The sequence below is a fragment of the Eublepharis macularius genome, chromosome 2, assembly GCF_028583425.1.
Source record: "Eublepharis macularius isolate TG4126 chromosome 2, MPM_Emac_v1.0, whole genome shotgun sequence".
NCBI classification, from domain to species: domain Eukaryota; kingdom Metazoa; phylum Chordata; class Lepidosauria; order Squamata; family Eublepharidae; genus Eublepharis; species Eublepharis macularius.
Window position 1 is genome coordinate 139,432,610 of NC_072791.1, and position 21,019 is coordinate 139,453,628.

At 43.2% G+C, this 21,019-nt stretch overlaps 1 protein-coding gene across 2 annotated transcripts in view; it reads right to left on the bottom strand.

The window, feature by feature from the left end:
- Window positions 1-4,886: 4,886 nt before the first annotated feature.
- LOC129325328 (malignant fibrous histiocytoma-amplified sequence 1 homolog) overlaps window positions 4,887-21,019 on the bottom strand; it is a 31,819-nt gene continuing 15,686 nt past the window's right edge. Inside the window, exons 5-10 of one of the 2 annotated variants that reach the window (XM_054973011.1) lie at window positions 9,981-10,384; window positions 9,395-9,552; window positions 8,572-8,731; window positions 7,696-7,766; window positions 6,414-6,514; window positions 4,887-5,100 (exon numbers count right to left, since the gene is read on the bottom strand). In XM_054973011.1, the coding sequence (XP_054828986.1) occupies window positions 5,083-5,100; window positions 6,414-6,514; window positions 7,696-7,766; window positions 8,572-8,731; window positions 9,395-9,552; window positions 9,981-10,384 (912 nt within the window). In that variant the 3' untranslated portion in view covers window positions 4,887-5,082. Of the gene's footprint in view, window positions 5,101-6,413; window positions 6,515-7,695; window positions 7,767-8,571; window positions 8,732-9,394; window positions 9,553-9,902; window positions 10,385-21,019 lie in introns of both variants that reach the window. The other variant, XM_054973010.1, reaches the window with a different exon arrangement.

Here is a 21,019-nt window from a genome sequence, read left to right on the forward strand (position 1 = left end):
TGCAGAAACGGCCATTGTCCTTACGTTAGACCAGAGATGATGTATTGGCCAAACATATGTTTAAAGGTAAGCGAACCAATGTTCTACATTCTCCTCTCTCGTGGCACAAATGCAAGCCTGGTTCTGTTGGCTCTAAAGAGGCAAGGGGTTTCTTGTCATGGAACCTGCCCCCCTCCCCCCGCATGCTTCCAGTAAGCTACTTTGCCCTTTGTACATTTTAAATACCCCCCAGAACCCCCCCCCCACACACACACAGGTACATTCCAGGTATTTTATAGGCTATAGAGCAGTCTGGAGGGGGGGGGTGAGTTCTAATCCATGTTTGTCTGGATGCTCCACTAATTTTGGCCTTCCGTGACTAGCAAGACCTTGTGCTGTGCATAAAGACTTACCTGAGCCAGAGGATCTGAAGGATGAGCTTAGCTCACTCAGTGCAACTCAACCAGCTGTGTAAGAGCTAGTATTCCAATCTTGCAGCCACTGCTGCTTCCATTGCCTTAAGCTCAGCAATGTGTATGACTACAGCACCTACCTTAAAGCAGGCTTGTGATGTTGGCCTCCTTAGAAGCACTAGTGAAGCAGTCTGCCTTACACTCCCATGTAGTGTTGCACAAGTTGCTGGAATACTGTATCATGGATCTTCCCTCACCATTCTCCACCATTGCAGTTGATCCTGCACTGTACTACTTGGGAAGAACACAGACACTAGGGTGTCTAGAAAGCCATTGTATCTTTTTTCTAGAAAGATCTGTTAGCAAAGGAAATTAACAGTGCAATCCTATGCAGAGCCTATGCAGGGCTTAGACTGGAGTAACTCTATATTGGATTACACTAAGTGTCTTAAATGGGCAGCAGGAAACTACATGGTGGCTTTGTTATCTATTCTGGGCCACAATTAGTTAAATAAACCTGCCAATTGTGTTTCTGTAACAGGCTGAGAAGCTATTAAAGTGGTTGGTGACAGCACAAAATGAACTTCTGAGGATCTCTGCCCTGAGGAAGCCAGTTTAAAACCAACACATTGTAATACTAACTAGAATTTCACTACCTTACCCTTTTGTGCTTCTTAAACAAGTATGTTCTGAATAACTGGGGGAGGGCCAAAGAGGCTTTGCTAACAATCAAATGTCTGCAAAAGTGATGCGAAGACTTTATTTCTTGCTGCTACCCTTGACATAATGAAGCAAATTTACTGCATCCTTTTTGTTTTGAATTTAATTTGAAGAGCTCTGCTAATTTGGGTAGCCCTCCCCATGCCTCTGCTCTAATGCTGTAAATATTATAAGGTGCATAGTGTCTCGGCATATGCCAGTTCTTTGTGGATAAGACTTTTCTCATAGATAACGTTAGAAAATGTGTTCTACAGATTCAATATTTGCTTAGCCATCAAATGCGTACTGAAGCTCTTAATACTGATTCTGCAGTCTCCTTAGAATAAGGCCTCACTGAAACCTTCAGGAAGGAAGAGGTAGACTAGAAATGGAATAGCTGCCAAGAATACTATTGTGTAAGGCAGTAACAATGCAGAGATTAATACTGTTAAAAAGTAGAAGTATTTGCTCTTGGGACTGGGGAAGCTCCAGTCTGTCTGGAGCAAAGTCATACGGGCAATAAAACCTAAAGCTTAGTTGAAGGCATATTAGGAAGGCATTGTTGATTCTGGCGTGCCAAGTATACTTACGGTGTGCTTGAAGTCGTGGCTTTGAATATACAGGCATAAAAGCTCCTTTAAAGAAGTTTCTGCTTGTTATTTGTGGTTAGTATAAAGCATGGGTACCTAGTAGGCACCATGGTGACACCTTTCGTGGCACCTGCCAAATGCTTATGGAAAGTGGGCAGGGCCAGACAGAGCTTTTGCCCAGCAAGGCTTCTGAGTGGCTGTGCAGATTTTTTTTTTTAAGGTCCTTTGGCGGCAGCCACCATTGCATCACAAGAATCTTCACTGCATGACTATGTATATCCAAGAAAATATTTTAACACAATATGTTCATTTTAAAATAGCTCCATTACATTTTTTTGCTTGCTTCCATCACCCTTTGTTAGCAATTCAAAGGTGCTTGCAGGCTTAAAAAAGTTGGGGAACACCAGTATAGTGAGGCTGTATTATCAGAACTCAACAGTGTGTGGGTGGGTGGGTGGGTGGAGGGGGGGAACCCTGTAACTAGCAGTAATCATGGGAAGATTGCAGTGCCTTTTCAACATATTTGTTCTCCGCATCAGTCCACTGCATATTCCTGTAGCAGGATACTTAAACAGGCAGAAATTTCACAGAATTTCTTCTAAAATATGTTCTAATTCTGAATGCATCACATGCCTCAAATATCTCTCAGTGCATAAATTCCTTTCATAGGCAAGCTAGTTTTAGGCTTTACCATGTCATTATTCTGAATGAGAAGATGGTACAAGCAGTTCAGTCCCAGCTTTTGTTCTAATATGCAGCGCTTTGTGTACTGGGAATTCACTTTCTGTGCAATTGAGCTTAAGGAGCTTTGTTGCTGAAAAATGGAATCCAGAGACTGCCCTATTCATCTTTTGTTCTTTTCTCTCTCCTCATTCCTTCCTTCCCATTGAGTTAGTGAACGTATGTCCTGCACTCATTGTTATTGCAGCAGGAAGGAAAAAACCTCATAGTAAGTTCTAGCAAGTCAGAAGAGCACCTTGCAGAGAGGGTATGGGCCATGCCACTCAGCATGCACAGAAAGTCAAACCACTCCTCTCACTGAAGAGGATTCATGTACAAATTCTTTGGCTAGCATTCTGGAGTATGCTAAACAACCTCTGTGCAGGTGCAGAACCCACAGTATTTAAGATATTAAAGGGCCGTTTCCACCCATCTTACCTTCTGCCGGAATATCACAGAAGACAGCGTCTTTGCACGCAAAATCACACCTGAAAGACAACATCTTCAAGCATGAAATCGCACCAGGAAGACACAATTTCATGCAAAAATCCCGGATGACAGCGTCTTCCTGGCACAATTTCGCACGCAAAGACGCAGTCTCCCACGATGTTCCAGCAGAACGTAAAACGTGTGGAAACGGCCAAGGTAAAGGCCGTTGTAAAGACTTGTGCAAGCACCAAGTCATTACTGACCCATGGGGGGATGTCTCATCACGACATTTTCTTGGCAGACTTTCGTTATGGGGTGGTTTGCCATCGCCTTCCCCAATTTAACGTATTATAGAAACAGAAAAACTCTTATTGGAACTATTCAGAGTTCTATAGAACCAGGATGGGACCAGTGTGGTGTAATGTTTAGAGTGTCAGACCAGAATCTGGGAGACCTGGGATGGAATCCCCATTCTGCCATAGAAGCTCACTGAGTGACCTTAGGCCAGTTGCATACGCTAAGCCTACCTAGCTCACAGGCTTGCTGTGAGGTTAAAATGGAGGAGGGGAGAATGTGGTAAGCCACTTTGGGTCCCCGTTGGGGAGAAAGGTGGGGTATAAATTAAGTTTTAAAAACTTTTAAGAAAACTCTAAAGACGCTAAGTAAAAAACAGACTTTCTGTTTGCTTGCAAATGCACTGATTGTTAATTGGTATAAAGAAATCTGTCTAGTTTGGTTCATAATCTTAACACTACATATTCCTACTTAGTCTTGAAGCATTAAAAGTAAGGAAGTCATCAGCTCTGCAAATCCTTTCATTTCATCGACTGTGCAACAACTGAACTGTTACTGACAACTCACAATTAGTTCTTACAAGATGTGCACATGATACCTATGAAGTCAGTGTTGAATATGGATTGTGCATAACTATTAGGATGCTGTAATGGGTCAGGTTTCTGGACAAGAGAAATGAAAGGGTTGAAGAGCTGTATAGAACAGCTGAATAAAAGAGTCCAGTAGCACCTTTAAGACTAACCAGCTTTATAGTAGCATAAGCTTTCGAGAACCACAGTTGTCTTCGTCAGATGCATGATGCATCTGACGAAGAGAGCTGTGGTTCTCGAAAGCTTATGCTACAATAAAGTTGGTTAGTCTTAAAGGTGCTACTGGACTCTTACTATTTTGCTACTACAGACTAACACGGCTAACTCCTCTGGATCATAGATCATCTGAGAATGAGAACGCTAGTAACTGACTGACCAAACACCCCCCCCCCCCAATTTTGCAGTTCTTTCCCGTTGGGAAATACTGCATAGCTTTAAAAAAAATCAAAAGCATTTAGGGTAACTTCTCTAGTATGCCCCAGAAACAAGCATTTTCCTACATTAAAGTGCTTGTTTCTGGGACATACTAGAGAACTTTTGTTTAACTAGAATAGCTACAAACACCTATTCTGACTTGCTGAGAGGTAGGAAGCTGAGTAGGTATGAACAGTCCCTTATTAACTCCAAGGGGGCTACAGTTAAGTGCCTTCAACACAGATGTTAAATTGATGGAGCATCTGTTTTGAATGAACACTTACAGGACCTGAGGCTGACAAAGCAAAGAATTACCAAAGAGGTAACTTAACTACTTTCATATCAATGGTAAAACAGCTGTTTTCGAAGTTAAACTTGCTGAATTCAAGTGGAATAGTTCCAAATCTTACTACCTGTATGCTTATTTTGATAGATGGAGAGTTTAACTTTTTATATTCTAATAGGCTTTTATTTTTATGCATCATTTAAACTCTGTCAGCTCTGCAACTCTGGGAAAGTTCAGATAATCTACCTGTTATGCTTTGCTATATAGAACCATTAGTATTAAGGATGAGTTTTCAAAAATCTCTTAAATGACTTGTTAAAGGTATCTTAAATAATTGTTTCAAATACTCTTCTCATAATTATTCATGCAAGACTTTGTTGAGGCATCATTTTCTTGTGTATTCTGTGTAACACAAACTTGTGTTCAGCCTGATAAGAAATCTTGGAGCTTGCTAAATTGAACTTTAGCATCAGTGCACTTTTTGTATCTTTGCAAACAAATTGACAATCTGTGATGTTCCAGAAGTGCAAAATGTTTATTAGAACAGTGTTGTCGAGAAAATACACAAAGAAACGTTTGAATTGGTCGTCATGATTCAAATACACACACACACTTCTTGCCCTACTATTTGGGAAGGATTTCTGTCAAGTTCTCTGGTGCTGCTGCTGTTAATTGTCCTGGAAGTTCTGCAACAAAACAAGTGATGTAATAACTACAAAACAGCTATTCTTTAATCAACCAAAGGAAAGATCTAGGTTAACATCAAGCTACTGAATGAAGTTTTGGCCTGAAGGCTCAGTTCAAATTTATCTGCCAAATGGATTAGAACAGGAGGCATGATATCTATTGCTCTACTATGAAAAATTCTCTAATTAGTTATGTTCAGACTTGCAACATCCTTCCATGATTCATTTCCTGATGGAATACCACTTACTCAAAGTCAACCAACAAGAAGTCCTTAGCCAAACAGAGACACAAGTAGTCTAGACCCACATCCAAAAAGATGCTCGAAAAAAGAGCCCCTGTAACAGTAGATCCGGCACTTTGATTTCTGACCCCTTTTTGGAAAGCAAACTAGGCAGGCACCTATTCGGTACCATTGAAAGGATAGTGAAGAAGCCAAATCCTCAGCTCTCTTATGTGGAGTATTTATAACTTCTGACGCAAGTCAGCATATCCCTCTTCTGGCATAGAGAAGGTGGGATAAGTTGAGGTGGTTTAGCGTACGAATCAAAGCAAGTTAAGCCTACTTAACATTCATTATAATTCACTTTCTAGTTTCACCTGAGAGCTGTTGCTTATCCTGTTATGGTTTCTGCATAGAAACTAGAGGAAATGCTTTCATGTGGGTTGGTGGTTCCATGCACTGAGTGGGAGACGCTAGTCCTGATCCAAAGAAAATGAATGGGACTTAATTCATCGCAAACAATTTCTTGCTCATTTCAAGGGGACTGAAGTACAATTAATTCCCTTAGCTTGGGCACCATTGTGCAACAAGCCTTCTACTACAATACTGGGATCCCTAAAAGGGCTGTGGCCAGTGTGGAGCAACGTGATGGGGGCAATCCATGTGGTGGACAGCTCTCTCACATGGCTGTCACACCATGGAAGCATTTTGAGAGATTCAAACAGTCAAAGTGCAGCGCAAGGATATGGATTCAAAAGTCAGTGTGTATACATATAGAGATTGTTAGACTAGCACCAGGGAGACTTATTCTGCCATGTTGCTCACTGACAGTACAATCCTAAACAGAGTTACACCCATCTAAGTCCACTAAAGTCAATGGGTGTAACTCCATTTAGAATTGCACTGGAAATTATTTTGGAGCAGTCACTATCAGCCTAACTTCCTTCACAGCATTGTGAGGGTATAAATGGTGGAAGATCAGGTAAGACACCCTTATTTACTCAGAGGAAGAGCAGGATAAAACTCTTGTTTTTTTAAAATATGAGCTGTGAATTTCCAGTCCAAGAGTAGTAATGCAGACAGCTAAGCTACCTGTCTCTCCACATGGACAGTGCTGGATCCGATAGTAGTAGTCCCATAGCTGGTTATATTGTAGTGTGCAGCAGGCTGGAAAATGTCTGGTTCACCTGGGACTAAACAAATAGTGATAACATAACTTAGTTATCAAGCCAGTTTACAAACTAACTTCTTTTCCCCTTAACAACTGCTGTTACATACTGCTCACTGCTCTTCTAGATAGATTAGTTCCCCAGTCAGAGCAGTGAACAAAGTCTGAGTATTATCATCCCCACAATACAGCTGGGGCTGAGACCTTATCCAAGACCACCACCTGAGCTCATGGCAGTAATGTGATTCAAACCAGCAGAGTGCTCAACCACTATGCTACAGCAGCTGTTTACCATTAAGTTTTATATTGCTGTTCATGATCATCGTACTTTAAATTAGAACAGGCTACCAGGCACAACAGTTTAAGTAGGTACAGCATACTCTTTCCTCATGCCATTGCACCAGGAATGAAGACTTCCTGTTCAGGGCCAAGTGGCCGTGACATCAGAACTGGGGCACTTCAAGAAATTGTAGGGGGGATTGTTTCTTGCAGGCAATTTGTTCAAAGACCTGATTTGGATGTCACAAGAAATGGAAGACTTCATAAACATGGAAATTTTCCGCCTCAACATGACATGAGAGAGGAAGAAGAGGAATACAAGGGTCCAGAAATTTGAGGTTTGTTCCCCTTAAAAGTAAACTCTGGTTTATTCTCAGCATCTGAATGCTGAGAGCTACAGAAGCACAGGGCTACTCATCACCTCCCCCTGCACACAGCTCTGTTATACTGTGCTTGGGTAGAGAGGCTTCTGCTACATTTATAATACTTGTAGCATGGCTCTGTAACAATAATGATAGTAATACTCAGCAGCTTCATTTTGGGGGCAATTCAAGGCAAGGCAAACTGGATAGGATGCCATAGGTCCATGATCAGGATCTCCTAGCTATTTTTTTTAAGTTCAAAAGTAAGCTTAAATAAGATATCGGCATTGGTGGCAAACGGGTGATATTCCTCCTTTCCCTAAGTGCCCATTTTCCTAATCTATTTGCCCAAAGAACTTATTGAAATCAATACGCTTAAATGCACTAAGTGTGTCTCTTCAACATTAACATCCTCTCCTCCCTGGATGTCAGTTTCAAGTTTAATTGTGCCTACAGTTCAGAGTTAAACTTCTCCTTTTATTATTCTTCCCATACTGTTTTGTAAAACCCCAATTGAAAAAAACAAAAAAAATGGGCAAAGAAAATAAAAAAGTTCCAGCCTCACCTTTGGGCAATAGTAGTTCAATTTTATATCGATGAGCACAAATGCCACAAGTTTTGATTTCTTCTTTGGTTCTTTAAGGGAAAATAAAAGCATGAAAGTTACCACTAATGCAATTTGTAACTATTAGAGTTATTTCTGAAGCTTTAAAGAGGAAGAAAATGCTAACAGGCTAAGGATGAAGAATCAAAGGGGGATTATCCATTAATCTGATTATCCATTAATTATCCACCTTTCCATTGCTACTACTAGGACTTTGCAAAAATTCATCAGAAATTATGTTCATCAAATATGAAATAGATATACTTATTTTGCATTATTAAAACTCTGGCTTAGATTGGTGAGGTGATGGCTTTGATCCACCAAAATTTTCCTCTGACAGATGGGATTTCCATCAGCACTTTACTTCCCCCTTCTCACTGAAGCCCAAAATATCCTGGAGGACAAATCCTCCACCAGATGTAACCCTTGGGCTGGAATCTCTCAGCCAACCATGAAACTCACTGCCAAGTTTTGGGCAACTCTTTCAGATCAGCCAACTTCAGTGTTGTTTCAGGGATAAAATAAGATAATCCTACCTGGGCCTCTCAGAACTCTGTGGAGGGGGGATGGAATTAAAATATGATAAATATCTGATTTATTTATTATGCCACCATCCGTTAAATTAAACCCAACTTACACCGGAAGATTTTAAAAAATCAAGACCCCCTATAAATCACTCTTGCCTGACACCAATGCTCTGATATAGATTCTTTAGACCAAAAGAGAAAGGGCTAGGACTGTTGAAATTACAATTTAAATGTATTATTTTTGCTTATGAAAGCTGGAATACCCTGTGTGCTTAAAGGCTGTCTAAAAAGAACATGTTATGATACGTACACAGTGTTCTTGTCATCCATGTCTGGCCAAACAAATTCTGCAGGACATCCAGCTGTCCGACATGGGGCCTTTATACAAAGATGGAGTCCAGGCCACTCTTCCAAGAGTTTATGATTGATAGAGATTATTGTCATGATGAAATCCCAGGACAAAAGGAATCCTTTAAAGAGCAACAGAGGAAGGACTACATTTGACCAGTTAAGGGCATCATAGCAAATGTATCACTGATAGAAGCTGTGTGTATAAAACATTTTATTTACCAAAAAGCTATTCTTTACAATTGATTTGCATCCAATCCTTTAAGTGTCCTTAATAAGATACTAAAGACACATCTTAAAACATATTTAGTAGCTGAAAAAACATCTAGAACTTAAAACATGGACACCAGCCTCTACCAGGAAAATGGCACTGGATGTGTCTATATCACCCGCTTAAATTGGTTTAACAGCCATTTCCTGCCTGTCCCCAAGGAGCCCTGGATAGTGATTCTTTGAATGAGGTGCTAAGGATATGTCAGGCAGAATTTTCTGCACGCTTAAGAGGATATAAATCCAATATGAGTTCATGGTTTAGTGTTTCCGTGTACTGGAACAACTCCAGGTAGAGTTTGTGTAGTTTCATGACACTTCAGCACCATTTAGCACTCCCATTTCTCTGAATGTTTGATTATGCCAGTATTTGATGCTGAGCTATATATACACAACCATTACACATAGCCTGTGCTTTTCAGAGTAAAAATTCAACATACAGAAGGACAAAAGAAAAATGTAGATTGTTCCTCATTTTCAATGAAGCAAGTAAAAACTGGTTATTTCATTTTTACCTGCCCTGTCTGCTGGTTTTCTGCATCTGAGTTCAATATAGCTGTATCCTTTTTGACTGTGTGCTTTGATCAGTAGTGGCTTGCCACTGCTTATGAGTAGGCATGTTGTTTTTGCAACCCACTGGGTTGAAAAGAAGCAGCAAGCTTTCACCATGAGCCTAAAAAAGAGGAACACACAAGTCAATGCCCTCAAGATCCATTTCTGGTACCCCATCTGTTCCCCTAGAATTAAAATCTCTATTGAAGATCAAATGCATCTTTTTGCAAACAGAACTGAACAGTCTCTAATCCAGCAGTTTCCCAACATTCCTTCCCCCGTCCCCTGAAAAACTCATTCTTATGCTTTCGGTTTGCCTGGAAAGATGCCATCCTTTCCTAACTACCAAAGTGGCCACTTTGATTTATCTATCAGTTAGCGACGTACCATCCTGCTAACCCTGTTAATTGCCTGAGGACCAATATTGTGCAGAACTCACAAATAAAACATTTAGTAGGATCTATTTACTACCTCTGGAAGAAGCCTTCTGGAATCTCTGGGGAAAAATACACACGGATCTGAAGATCATCCAAGTGATCTCCTCCCCACCTTGAAAAAACCTCTGCACTCTGGTTGAGGTAGGTAGGAAATAAGTAGCAAGCCTCTTCATGGTTTTGCAGAGGTTTCCATGGTTTCCCAGGCAAAAACACTTTGGCTCTTGGATTCAGCCCTTTGGTGTTTCTGACCTCCAGGCAGATCTCGAAGTGCTCCAGAAGGCTAAACAGCTTTCCTTTGTGGGATCTGCTGCCCACCATCTCTTCAAACACATCTTTCATTCCATCCAAGTAGAGCTGGTGCTTGAGCAAGGCTCTCATGGCTTTCTGGCATAGCATGGCCTTGGCCTTAAATGTCCACACCCAGTTGGCCTGGTCTCGAATGGTGGCACATTCTCCAATTAAGATGTCCACATCGATGCTTTCTAACTGCTGCACCAAGCCGTACCGGACAAGAGACTGGAACAACAAAAAGGCATAAAAATGCAGCCATTAAACTGAAGGCAATGTAACATCCTGATGACATGAAGAAAACCCTTTGCAACAAGTATGCAGAGCTGAGTCAATAAGCATGCTTGACTGTATTTCCTGTTACATCACTTGCAATCTTATTTGGTTTCTGGCTCCACTTACTGTGAATTTCCCTTCTCAGTGGTTCCAGGGCGCTGCAGTCTGGTGCAGTCGGGAGAAGCACCTCCTCCTGAACAGAGGCAGGATTGTGAGCTTTTTCTGGATGCCAGTAGGAGGGGGCTTTCTCTCTGCTTCCTGACGAATCTCCTGACAAACCACCTTACCTTAACACTCCCAGTAGTGTACATTCACCCCAGAACATATAAAAAGGAAATAATAGGACATCCCATCAGAGTTAAACTGTCTAGGGCTGCAGCAAACAAGTTGGTCCTCCCAAAGAAGCCGCTCAAGAGAACTTCAGCCTCTCCAGCGTCTCCAATAACTATTAAAAATAAGGGAGGGGAGACTGCAGCACCCTGGAACCACTGAGAAAGGAAATTCACAGTAGGTGAATAAAAATTTCGATTCTCCAACGGTTCCTAGAATGCTACAGTCTAGACTTCTGGGATATAGAAAAGCCATCAACACTAGGGCAGGACCACCAAACCATTGATCAATCGCCTCTTACTGGAGTCCACTTCTACCAAAGAGAGCATCTGAAGACGTGAGTTTGGTTACATGGTAATGCCAGGTAATCTTATGGACAGATTTTCATATGGATACCTTACAAAGCATTCCCACTAAACGAAGAAAAATAATCGACTACAATGGCAACATGTTCCCATGGATCAGAATCTGGCAGACCATGCAACACAATCTATCCCTGCCTCCTAGCTGCTGAGTCCTCCTAGCTAAAGCATCCTGACTTCCTTCTGCATCCAGACAACCTGTCACAATGTGAGGAGGAACACTATGAGCTCTTAGACCCAGACCAGGACACTGATGTTCGGCCTCAGGTCACCTGCATGGAAGTGGAAATCAAGACTGGTGATTCAAACGCTTTTCCAAATGGGCGCCACTTGTTCTAGGGGTTGCATGCCTCATCTACTTTGCTTGTCACCAGGGCACAGGGCTGATGTCACCAGAAGTACGACACAGAGCAGAGATCCTGATCTTTCAGAGAGTACAACATGAGTTTTACTTAGAAGAACTTGAGAGTGCCAATAAGGGATCAGCAATACCCAATATCAGCACTCTTCTCAAGTTGAACCCCTACCTCGATGATGATGGTATACTTCGGGTAGGAGGGTGACACCACCTTGAGTGGGTCCATCATCAAGGACGCCACTTCATGGAAGGAGCTATCAGAGCAGCAGGTCTATGGATTGTGGGAGCAAAAAGATGCCCCTCGCTACAGTCCTCCAGACCTGTGTACAATGTCGGAAGCTCAAGATGGTGGATCTGCCACCAGATCGACTAAGTACAGAGCCACCTTTCACCAGTGTTGGACTCGAAGTGTTTAGACCCTGGACCGCAGTGACACGCAAGACTAGGGGAGGACAGGCCAACAGTAAGCAGTGGGCAGTGCTCTTCACGTATCTAAGCATTTGAGCCATTCATATTGAGGTGATCGAGTCCATGGACACCTCCAGCTTCATAAACGCCCTCTGAAGATTCCTTACCATATGGGTACCTGTCAAGCTACTGAGGTCTGACCACGGCACGAATTTCGTTGGCACCTGTAGGGAGCTGGGAATCAATGGAAGCACAAACCTTGATTCAACATTCAGCAGAATTATAGATGGGTCTTAAGCTCTCTCATGCTTCCCACATGGGATGAGTGTAGGAGTGCATGATTGGCATTGCATGCAGAATATTGGACTCTATGCCGGCGAGAAAACCTTCTCTCACCCATGAGACTGTGACTACCCTCCTAGCAGAGGTGTCTGCCATTATCAATGCCAGGCCTTTGGTTCCAGTGTCCTCTGATCCTGAGAACCTAACCATCCTGACACCAGCCACCTTGTTAACATAGAAGACAGGTGCCTGGCTGGCACCCCAAGGGGACTTTGTTGCCAAAGATACGTTCAAGCAGCAATGGAGACAAGTTCAACCTCTTCCTAACACCTTCTGTAAGCAATGGAAACAAGAATACTTCCCAACTCTACAATGCCGATGTAAGTGGGAGAAGTCTGAGCCCAACCTCAGAGAAGGCGATGTCATCCTCCTGAAGGACAAGGATGCTCCTAGAAACTCATGGCCCCTGGGACTCATAGATCGAGTTTTGCCCAGCGCGGATGGTCTGGTCCACAAGATTGATGTCCATGTAGGCAGATGCAACAGCCCGAAGACTCTCACCGAACCAGTCACTGAGGTGGTCCTGCTTGTACGGAAGGCTGACCTTGAAGACTGAAGCTCAAGGTTTGCATGCCACTATGCTTGGTTCTAGCCCGTAGTGTAGCATGACCTATAGTCATAGTCATACTAGAATTGTATGTTGGGGATGGAATCCATGAGATTCTAGGCAAGGAATGTGCTGTTACAGCAGAATAGGAGCCTGCCTCTTTAAAAGACAGGCAGGACAGGCTCATGGAAAATGTAGTCTTTTAACCATTTTTAAGCAATTTCCTCCAAGGAGAAGCAGAAACGGTGTCTTTTTTAAGCAATTTCCTCCAAGGAGGAGCGGGAACTATGTCTTTTATGATATCTCTTCCTTTTCTTTTGTCTTTGTATTCATTCTCTCAAGTAGGGGTATGCACCTGAAAAATATTCAGGTTTCCTGCTTTAGGTTTACCCAAAGCAGGAAAACAATCCAGAATGGCCCGCATCCTGAAGTGGCAAGTTACTTCAGGATTCAGGTGTTTAAAAGCTTTGGTATGCTCCGTAAAGATTTGGAGCACACCAAAGCTCAAAGCCACCCTTTTCTTGTTGCCTGCCAGTGGCAGGAGAAGGGGTGCTTTCATATGCCTCGTGCCAGCTTCACTCAACGTGCATTGGGTGAAGCCAGTGGTGAGGCATTTGAAACTGAAAGCGACCCTTCTCCTGCCGCATTCAAACTTCCCACCCCACCGCTTTATCCCCCCATGGGAGGGAGAGGAGGGAACCCTCCTCCCCTTCCCATTGAGGGAAAAAAGCAGCGGGGCAGGAAGTTTGAAAGCAAGCAGCAATTTTCTTGCTGTTTGCAATGCAAACAGCTAGAAAAGTGCTGCAGAAGCAGCTGCTGCCACTTTGCCCATAGTTTCCTGAAGCGATACAACTCACTATGGAAAGTTTTGATCTGGTATTTCTGAATTAGGCCAGCAATGCTGGGCCCAATTCGGGAATCCTAAATCTTTCAGATTCAGGCCCAATTTGGTTTTTTTTTTCCAAATCAGAATCCCAAATCACATACCCCTGCTCTCAAGCAAGGATGGAAAGCCATCATCGTTTTTACTACTTGTACATCAGTAGGTCTATCTAATAAAGATGTATCTTCTTCATTTGAACCACGCATACTCGACTGCTTTGAATGGTATGTAGCTAAGTATTCCTTTTAAAGGCTAGATTAAATGGCAGTGCGTTAAAACTCTCCAGGATCAGCTTGTAAATTGCTCCCGGAACACCCTCCCTCCCAAGTTTCATGAAGATTGGATTCTGGAGGCCAATTCTATGAGCCCCTGAACAAGGTGCCTGCAGCCCTTCCATTGTTTCCTATGGGGGGAAAAGTCAAAGCTGACTCCCATTTCAGAAACACACTGGGACAAGGCTGCCATGACCAAGGCATGTTCCCAAATGCAAGCTGAGCTCATCCCAGAGAAAGCCCAACAGAATCAAACTGAAGGACAGGAATGGAATCCCCCCAGAACCAAAGTGAAACAAGGGGAACAACACCACATCACCACATTAGAGAATCACATCCACCCAAACGAAACTGAAGCAAGAGACACTGTTGCGACTGAGCCCAATAGAAGCAAAATAAAGCACAAGATTATTACTATTATTATTTATTTATTAAATTTATAGCCCACCTTCTCCATGAGCAGGCTCAGGGCAGGTTACAGCAATAAATAAGAATACAAAAGACGAAAACACTAAAATAGCATGTTTATGGCTATAACATCCTATAATCATGCTCAACAAACATAAATTTCAGTATCCCAGATGGGCCCCCTTCACCTTCCCTGCACACCATATAAGAAAGGTGGAGGTATGGGTTGGTATTCTATAACTACTTGTGCATGGGGGGCAGATGACCATAAGCCCCCCCCCCCGTTAGTAGGAGACCGGCAGGGAAGCTGATTAGGTGGATCCAATGCTGGTCTCAACCATATGTCTGGTGGAACATCTCTGTCTTGCAGGCCCGCCGAAAAGATACAAGATCTTGGCAGGCCTGAGTATCTTCTGACAGAAAGTTCCACCAGCTTGGGGCCAGGACGGAGAATGCCCTGGCCCTGGTCAAGGCCAGTCGAGCCTCCCTGGGGCCAGGGACCACCAGTAGATGTTTACCTGCAGATCTAAGTGCTCTCCAGGCTACATACAAGGAGAGACAGTCCCTCAGGTATGCTGCTCCCAGTCCATTTAGGGCTTTATAGGTTAAAGCCAAAACCTTGAACCTGATCTGGAGCTCCATAGGAAGTCAGTGTAGCTGCTGCAGGATTGGAGTTACATGAGCCCTGTAAGGCATGCCTGTCAAGACACATGCAGCAGCATTCTGGACCCACTGCAATTTCTGGGTTAGACTCAAGGGAAGCCCTGAGTAGAGTGAGTTACAGTAATCCAATGTGGAAATGACTGTTGCATGGATCACTGTCGTTAGGACATGGGTTGAAAGATAGGGGGCAAGCTGCCTGGCCTGCCAGAGATGGAAAAAAGCAGACCGGGCAACTGCCACGATCTGGTCCTCCATTGATAAAGAGGAGTCCAGGCTCACACCAAGACTCCTGACCAATGGAATGGGCACAAGTGGTGCTCCATCAAAGGCTGGGAGCTGGATCCCTACATCTATCGCCTTACAACCCAAGTACAGGACCTCTGTCTTTGTGAGGTTCAATTTCAGTCTGCTCTGCTTCACCTATCCAGATACAGCCTCTAAAGCTCTAATTCGGGAATCAGGAGCAGAGTCAGGCCAGCCTTCCATCAGCAGATACAACTGGGTGTCATTCGCATACTGGTGACAGCCCAGTCCAAAGCTCCATACAAGCTGGGTGAGGGGGTGCATGTAAAGGTTGAACAACAGGGGGGAGAGTATCGCTCCCTGCGGGACGCTGCACACCAATGGATAGCATACTGATAACCTCTCCGCAAGCACCACCCACTGTCTCCAACTGTGGAGAAAGGAGACAAGCCTCTGCAAGATAGTCCCTCAAATCCCCACATTGGCGAGGCAGCAGGTCAACAGTTCATAGTCGACCATGTCAAACACTGCTGAGAGATCTAGCAACACCAGCAGTGCTGACCCACCTTAATCCAGGTGTCTATGGAGATTGTCTGTGAGGGCGACTAGCACTGTCTCAGTCCCGTGGCCTGGATGGAAGCCGGACTGGAATGGGTCCAGGACTGATGCATCTTCCAGGAAAGCCTGCAGCTGCTCCACTACCGCCCACTCAGTCACCTTGCCCAGAAACAGGAAGTTTGAAGCTGGGCAGTAACTGGATGGGTTGGTGGGGTCCAAAGCTGGTTTTTTCCAGGAGGGCTTCACTTTGGCTTCCTTTAATGCCCCAGAAAAAATCCCGGAGCTCAATGATAAGTTGATAATAGCCTCCAGAGAGGCCCTTAACCCATCAACACTGGCCTTAACCAGCCACGAAGGGCAGGGGTCCAAGGAGCACGTAGTGGGCCTCACCAGCCATAGGATCCTGTCAACATCCTCCTGGTCAACCAGACTGAAATGATCCAAAAATCGGACCAGAAGACACCAAAGGGGTCTCCAGTTCCCTTACTGTGTAAACTGTGGCTGGCAGGTCTTGGCGAAGGGACAAAATTTTATCTGCAAAAAAGTTCCCAAAAGCCTCACAGCTAATGGCCAAATTTCTAATTTGGCAGTCTCCCTGCAAGATGGAGACCAAGGAACGAAGTACCTGAAATTTTTTTGCTGGACATGAGCTTGCAGACGCTATGGAGGCGGCATAGTCATCCTCCTTTGCTGCCTTCTCAGCCACCTCATAGGCCTTCTTAAATGCTCTATAAGATGATCTTGCCTCTTCGTCTCTATTCTGTCACCACACTCACTCAAGCCGTCTCATTCCCACTTCATCCATTGTAGCTCCTCTGTATACAAGGGGGCTAGTCTGGCAACAAGGAGCGATTTTGTCGATGGCTTCTGAGAGACGGTCATACTAGTCCTTCACCAGCTCATCCAACAAACCGCCAGGGGGCATCAGATCCCGCAGAGCATTTTGGAAACCAACTGGTTCTATTAGTCTCTGCAGGCAAGCATAAATTGCTCGCCACCTATGCAGGAGGGGGCTGGTACTCCCAGACGAGCCTTCAGGACAAAGTGGTCCGACCGTGGCACTGCCTCAATGGCATCAAGGTCCACCCGAATCACATCCATTCCACCCAAACCAAATGGAAGCAACACTGTTGCAACTTAGCCCAAAAGAACCAGTGTCATTTACAGCAGCCAGACTCTGGGTTCAGCTAGTGACAGAACAGAACCAAGCAGTACCAAACCACAAGCACAAGACATTCCCTTGCTTCGATTAGCTTCTGTTGTTTTCCTTTGTGCTTTTTCTTCTTCTTTTCTTGTTTAAAATTCTTAATAAAAAAAGGATACTAAAAAAAGCAAAGCAAAGAAAGAAATAAAGAAAGAAAAGCAACAGGAGAGCGTTCCACCACTGTACTACAGACCTCTTATTGCTGAGGAAGTTTTTTGACAGGACTGGAGACAAGTAATAAGGGACTTTGGCCCAGAGGTAAATGAACACAAAACTTACTTTGCAAATATATACTATCCCACAGGAATCTCTGTTTACAGGGGAGGGGCTATGGTGTTTGCTCTAAAGATATAAAGGTGCTGGGAAGGGATGCCTCACCTGGGATTATGCCACTGTTGCCTGACCCTGAGCATGTTCACTTGGGAAACAATCCTACTCATATATTCCTATGCATACTAACTATCTATTTGCAGTCTACCTTTGTCACTGAGACTCAAGGCAGAGGATGAGACATCTAATAAGCAATGGAATGGGACTAGGATTACAAAAGTTTGAAACAGCAAAAATTCTTAGACATTTAGAGAGCCAGTTCGGTCTAGTGGTTAAGAGCTGCAGGACTTTAATCTAGAGAATCGGGTTTGATTCCCCACTCCACTTGAAGCCAGCTGGGTGACCTTGGGTCAGTCACAGCTCTTCCAGAGCTCTCTCAGACCCACCCCACAGGGTGATTGTTCTGGGGATACTTTGTAAACTGCTCTGAGTGGGTATTGTTGCCTTGAAGGGCAGTATATAGAATGTTGTTGTTGCTATTATATTATACTTGATATGTCAAACAGAGCAGAAGATGGTATTACAAAGATAAAAAGCAATGTCGAAAGAGTACAATAATACAAACAGCGAACAGGTTATACATAACATATAGTCATATTGTTCACAGTCATGTTCCCCTTACAAAAGCACTGGGTAAAACAGAGTTGTTTGGGAGGGCATTTTTATAAAGGTAATGGGGCAAGAGATCATATGCCATTATATATGCTATGTATTATCTATCTGTTGTTTGTACAATAGTGCTCTTACTGCATTGTTTTCTACTTTTGTCATTCTGTTTTTCTGCATAGCTTGACATATTTATTTTATTTACATTATTTCTCAGTGAGACTCAAGGCAAATTACATAGTGTGAGTCAATATGGTCATTGGTTAGAATGTTCAATAAACAATAGAGTAATAACTGCAAAAATTGAAAACAAGTAACAATCCAGTACAGAGCTGAAACAATACTGAAACAAAATATAAGCAAATTGCCATGACGTATTAAATTATGCAGAAACTATCCAGTAGGAGCATGCTTACATCGACAGTTCACAGTCCCTATCCGTTACCAACACATCTTTCTGAACCATTTCAGCACAGTCTATTACCTAAGTAAAACAGCCCTCTTGAATAATTCAGGTTTGTATGGTTTGCAGAAAGCCACGAGAGTGGGAGCTTTCCTGACCTCTTCAGGCAGGCCATTCCACAAGGTAAAATTTGAAACCTTTTTGCACTTTTCTGATTTTTGTAATTTTAGTGCTATTGCATTGTTGTATGCAAGTTAACAGACTTCTGCAAGTTACCAGACCTCTCATGCTATTTGATTATGTTTTACACCAAATAATCTATCTTGCGCCTCAGTGAGAAAGGCAGACTATAAATAAAATAAATAAATAATGATGGGCTGCCCACCATTGTACTCACTCCCCCCACCAACAAAAAAATTCTGGCTATGGGGCTTTTATCCTCTAGATTTTTGGAACATCTGAATTACCAACTGACAGATCCCTTGCTGCTTAAATGGAGGTTTCCAGCTTTAACTAGCGAGAACTCAGGATCTTTTTGAATACAAGGTCAATCTGCTTATCACAGAGATTCTTTAGGAGATCCTCAGAGACTGCCAGAATGAGTTGCAAAGAAAATATGGTCTGCTCCAAGGTCTAGGACTTAGATCTTCACTGGAGATTCGTTTTAAACGTAGCAGGCATATCCTATTCTGCCTTGACCACTTTGCAAAAAAAACAGAAGGAAGGACAGAAAACTGGTTTCTAGTACCCCTCTGTAGGGAGGCTTAGCTGGAAGCAGACAACTGGGCATCTTCTTGTTCTGAATGTGTTTTATAGGTTTATATGAGTTTAGATATCAATTATTAGAAAACCATTGACAAACTTCCTTAGAAGGCTAGAGTGTCTGTTGAGTTTTGCCCTGCTTGAGCCTGAAAGGAATGTTTGCCAATCTATACATTCTCTTCCTAGGGTGGGAGGAACAGTCTACACTGCAGCATCTTAGGAACCACTGGAGAAAACTCAATTCCATTCTATCACTTAACTATATATTCACAACCTCTTTAAGAAACAAACAGGTGTCATCTGGACAAGTTAATGTTGGAAGGTACATCTAGGGTCATCTAGTCCAACCCCCTGCACAATCCAGGAAATTCACAACAATCCCCCCACACCCCCAGTGACCCTCGCTCCATGCCCAGATGATAAAACATTGTCAGGATCCCTAGCCAAACTAGCCTGGGGAAAAATTGCTACCTGACCCCAAGGTGGCAATCGGCATTACCCTGGGCATGTAAGAAGGGGCCACAAGAACTAAGCACTGATGTAACTCTTCCTGTCCTCCCTCTCATGATCTGCCCAGGTTCACAGAATCAGCATTGCTGTCAGATGGTCATCTAACCTCTGCTTAAAAACTTCCAAAGAAAGAGAGCCCATCACCTCCCAAGGAAGCTCGTTCCACTGAGGGACAGCTCTAGCTGTCAGGAAGTTTTTCCTAATGTTTAGCTGAAAACTCTTTTGATTTAATTTCAACCTGTTGGTTCTGGTCCAACCTTCTGAGGCAGCAGAAAACAACTCCGCACCATCCTCTATATGATAGCCCTTCAAGTACTTGAAGATGGTTATCATCTCTCAGTCGTCTCTTCTCCAGGCTAAACATACCGAGCTCTTTCAACCTTTCCTCATAGGACTCAGTCTCCAGACCCCTCACCATCTTCGTTGCCCTCCTCTGGAAACGTTCCAGTTTGTCTGTATCCTTCTTAAATTGTGGTGCTCAAAACTGAACACAATACTCTAGGCGAGGTCTAACTACAACAGAGTAGAGCAATACCATCACTTTGCGTGATCTGGACTCTATGCTTCTGTTGACACAGCCCCAAATCGCATTTGCCTTTTTAGCTACCACATCACACTGCTGACTCATGTTCAGTGTATGGTCTTCTAAGACCCTTAGATCCTTTTCACACATACTACTGCCAAGACAAGTCTCCCCCATCCTATGATTATGCATTTGATTTTTCCTGCCTAAATGCAGAACTTTGCATTTATCTCTGTTGAAGTTCATTTTATTTGTTTTAGCCCAGTTTTCCAGCCTGTCAATATCATCCCGTATCCTGACTCTGTCTTCTACCATATTTGCTACCACTCCCAATTTAGTATCATCAGCAAATTTAATAAGCATTCCCTCTTTTCTTTCATCCAAATCATTTATAAAAATGTTGAACAAGTCCAAGGACCAATCCCTGAGGGGCTCCACTTGAGACTCTTCTCCAAAAGGATGAGGAACCATTAACAAGCACTCTCGGTGCAATCTGTTAACCAATAACAAATTCACCTAACAGTAATAGGATCCAAACCACATTTTATCAATTTGTCAACAAGGATATTATGTGGAACCGTATAAAAAGCCTTACTGAAATCGAGATAAACTATGTCTACAGCACTCCCCTGATCCAGCAAGGTCACTCCTTTGGGACACCCCTTTGTTTAGTTCGAGAAGTCAGCAATGCAATCTCCACAACCTGCAATATGAACTAGCAGAGAATATGAAGGTCTGAAGGATTCCCCTGTAATACTGTTTTTCCCCAAATTAAGGGCCTTGGGTGAAAAACAGATGATAAGCTGGGTTCCATGGAGCTCCAAAAACAATCATGACAGTGGTTTTTCTTCAAAGACATGATGGGGATCCAAAAG